At 46.1% G+C, this 2,973-nt stretch overlaps 1 protein-coding gene across 1 annotated transcript; it reads right to left on the bottom strand.

The window, feature by feature from the left end:
• Positions 1-300: 300 nt before the first annotated feature.
• On the bottom strand, positions 301-1,816 carry LOC123022620 (TBC1 domain family member 12-like). The gene is made up of 2 exons (XM_044428475.1): positions 1,735-1,816; positions 301-1,109 (listed from the first exon to the last, which is right to left on the bottom strand). The coding sequence occupies exons 1-2, from the start codon at positions 1,814-1,816 to the stop codon at positions 301-303; spliced, it is 891 nt and encodes a 296-aa protein (XP_044284410.1).
• Between the last annotated feature and the right edge of the window lie 1,157 nt (positions 1,817-2,973).

Genomic DNA, 2,973 nt, shown 5'->3' with positions numbered 1-2,973 from the left:
TTACTGTTGGGCTTTCTCCAAATGAGATCATAGAATCACAGAAGAGTAGAGCTGGAAGGGGCCAAGAGGGCCATCGGGTCCAACCCCCTGCTGGTGCTGGACACCACATTGCACCATCCCACTCAGAGGGCTGTCCAGTTTCTTTCTGAATGTCTCCAGTGTGGGAGAGCCCCCCGCCTCTCCAGGCAACTGTCCCCCTCTCCACTTTCTCCACACCATGCATAATCTGGTACCCTGCTGTTCTGTCTCCCCTGACTTATATCCTACTAAGCCAAATGGCCACAGATACCATAAACTTCCTTACAAGAGAGCTCCTCTTGCATCCTGATCCTTTTTTGTTCCCCTTCTCTGTGCATTTTCTAGCTCTTTGTTATCCTTCATTAATGAGGCAGACACCTGAGCCCACTTCTTGTTACTGTTCTGCATCTGAGCAGATGCAATACAAGGGAAGAGCTTCTCCGAGGTGCTATCTTCAGGTAGCTTTGTTAAAAACTCTGCTATATGAATGAAGTCCATCTGCAGGAGGATATCTTCATATAATCTAAGAATTCCTAACCCAGTTCTGAACAAAAATTCTTCTCCATCTCTACAAAAGGCATCCCAGACTTGACAGGACAGATCAAGTGGTAGAGACTTGCTGTACAGGGTGAAGATCCAATCTATCAAGTATATGTCAGGGGTAAGATTATAGGATTTAAAATGTTGGAACAATTTGGGGAGGTTTTCCTCAAAAAATACTTCAAATGCTGCAAAGTACTTCAGCATCATGCTGTGATCCACACGGAAAAAGGCCAGCTGGCATGGCTTATTCAGGAGGTTTGCAAAGGCAATGAAAGCATCTGCCTCTTCCAAATTGAGAATGAGGACTGCAGCAATGAAGGACATTCCCTGGACGTATCCTACATCAGGTCGGTAACATGTATATGCTCCCAAGACACTGTGCAAAAGATCATGATAAGGGCCACCCTTCTGAAAAATATAAAGGGATGGAAATGTGCGTGATATATCCAATTTTATTAGCTCCAAACTAGCCTCCCGGGCAGTGATTGATACTCCAGCAGCTTCTGTGGTATATCTTTCGGGTTCAGTAACCACAATTGCACACAGTACTTCAAGTGTGGTCACACCATAGATTTGTCCAAGTGCTTAATGGCATATATAAGAAAGGCACCATGACAGCTTCCCTCTCTGCAAGGGTGGAGGACCCATTAAGATGGACTGTCCCTAGGTGCTAAAGGGCTAATGGATCCAGAGGGCTCTGGCCAGTGTGGCTGGACCTCTTGTGAAAACCCTGCTTGATCCATGGAATGCAGAAGCAGCATCTCCAGGGGACAAGGTTGCTCCTGTGAGCAGTTGGAAAAAATGCCACAAATGCCACTGAACAGAGGTGGACCTTGGAAATGACTTTAGGGTAGGTACTTGGGCATTGCCAAAAATGAAGAACTGCATTGCCAAAAGGTAAGATCAAAGGGACATCAATTTGTATGAAATGTCCAGATGCAACTGTCCATGTAAAGGTGAAAATTCAGAGATCGTAAGTATCATAAGAAATCCCACCATAGTAGAGAAAATGGACCAGGTGTGCAGGTCAGTTTCTTATCCCGCTCTCTCTCTTTCTTTGTTTTCAAACCAGCCTCGGTCTGGTCAGCCCATTTGAGAGAGGACAACTTGAAAAAGCGGAGAGTCCTCAACAGCTCTCCAAAGTAGAGAACTGTCCTCCATAAAGTAGAATACTTGGCCTCTCTGTGTCCAGAGGAGGATCGGGATGAAACTCATGGGTATCCATCACACTGAGCGTTTGTGGATTCCCTGCCATGCTGGCTGGCCTTGCAAAATGAGCTGATCTGAAAGGAAGTCTTGAATGCTTGTGGAGTGAAGGTCGCGCAACTGGCCACCCTCTTCCATGTCTGGTGCAGCAGCAGGATCGCTGCTGCAGGTGAGGCAGAAGAGGACTGCTGCCTGGGTAGTGCGTGGAGCTTGATTCCCAGCAAACACCCCATGCGCACTGGATGCGCTTGCCAGAAACTCAGTCACAGGCAGCAGGAGAGGAGAGCAGGCCAGAGTCCAGGGAGCTGAGCCTGGGTAATCTGCCAGACTGCGACGCCCATTAGGGATTCCTCCATACTGGTAGTCCAGAGTCCCACACCCCTCACCCTGAAAAACAAACCAGATCATCACAGGGGATGAGGGCACTGCAGCGGAAGACTGCGGCTTGTTCAAAGATCCCGAGGCAGCTGGCCTGGCTACAAGTGCCTGAATATATGGAGGAAAGGAAATGCAAGAATGGCCTCTCTTGAGAGGAAATTCCCACTGAATTCCCACTTATTTCAGTGGGAATTTATCCCAGGGAAATGGGGCTAGGACACATGTACCTGTGGATTGCAAACTCAGTAAATAGATCTGTCTGTCTGCCTGCCTGCCTGTCTCCTTGGATGTGTGCAAAACTCTAACTCAGAAACTGAATTTTCTTTAACTGTAGAAACAAGATATTCATGGCCCGTGGTGGGCCAGTATTTTGAATGAGAAAATTGCTCTGCATAGCAGGTAGCTGAAACATTTGGAAAGGTCAATTCTAGGAGAGAAATGTTGCATGAGATCCACAGGTGTGAAAACTTTTAATAACTAGAACTGGCACCTGGAGCAAAATCAAATTTAGCCATTCATTAGGGGAAAAACATGGCATGCAGGTTATTCTCAGATGATATTCAAGCTGCACATTTGCTTTCTTTTGATTTGATAATGATATGAAGTTAGAGAGCAAAATGAGGGGGAGGGAAACTAAAGAATGGGATTTATTGCCCAGTATCATGTCTCTTTTATCTTCTGACTGCTAAATTGCAGACATTCAAAACAGTTTCTTTCATCTGTGGGAGGCAGCACAGGAATATTTTAAGAGACACTGTTTCAACAGTGGGATAAAATTGGAAAAGTACCCACACAGAAAGCTTGCATTACCGGTGGAGGAAAGTAACT

This window comes from Varanus komodoensis, unplaced genomic scaffold, assembly GCF_004798865.1.
Source record: "Varanus komodoensis strain SLA01 unplaced genomic scaffold, ASM479886v1 scaffold2, whole genome shotgun sequence".
NCBI classification, from domain to species: Eukaryota; Metazoa; Chordata; class Lepidosauria; order Squamata; family Varanidae; genus Varanus; species Varanus komodoensis.
The sequence above is the reverse complement of the archived record's forward strand: the minus strand, read 5'-3'. Positions and strand labels throughout refer to the sequence as shown.

Excerpts from the sequence above, each read along its gene's own strand:
- LOC123022620 (XM_044428475.1), bottom strand. The coding sequence starts at position 1,816 with ATGGCAGGGAATCCACAAACGCTCAGTGTGATGGATACCCATGAGTTT. Across the intron at positions 1,110-1,734 it reads TCTGGACACAGAGAGGCCAA|TACTGTGTGCAATTGTGGTT; the intron begins GTATTCTACTTT and ends CCACACTTGAAG.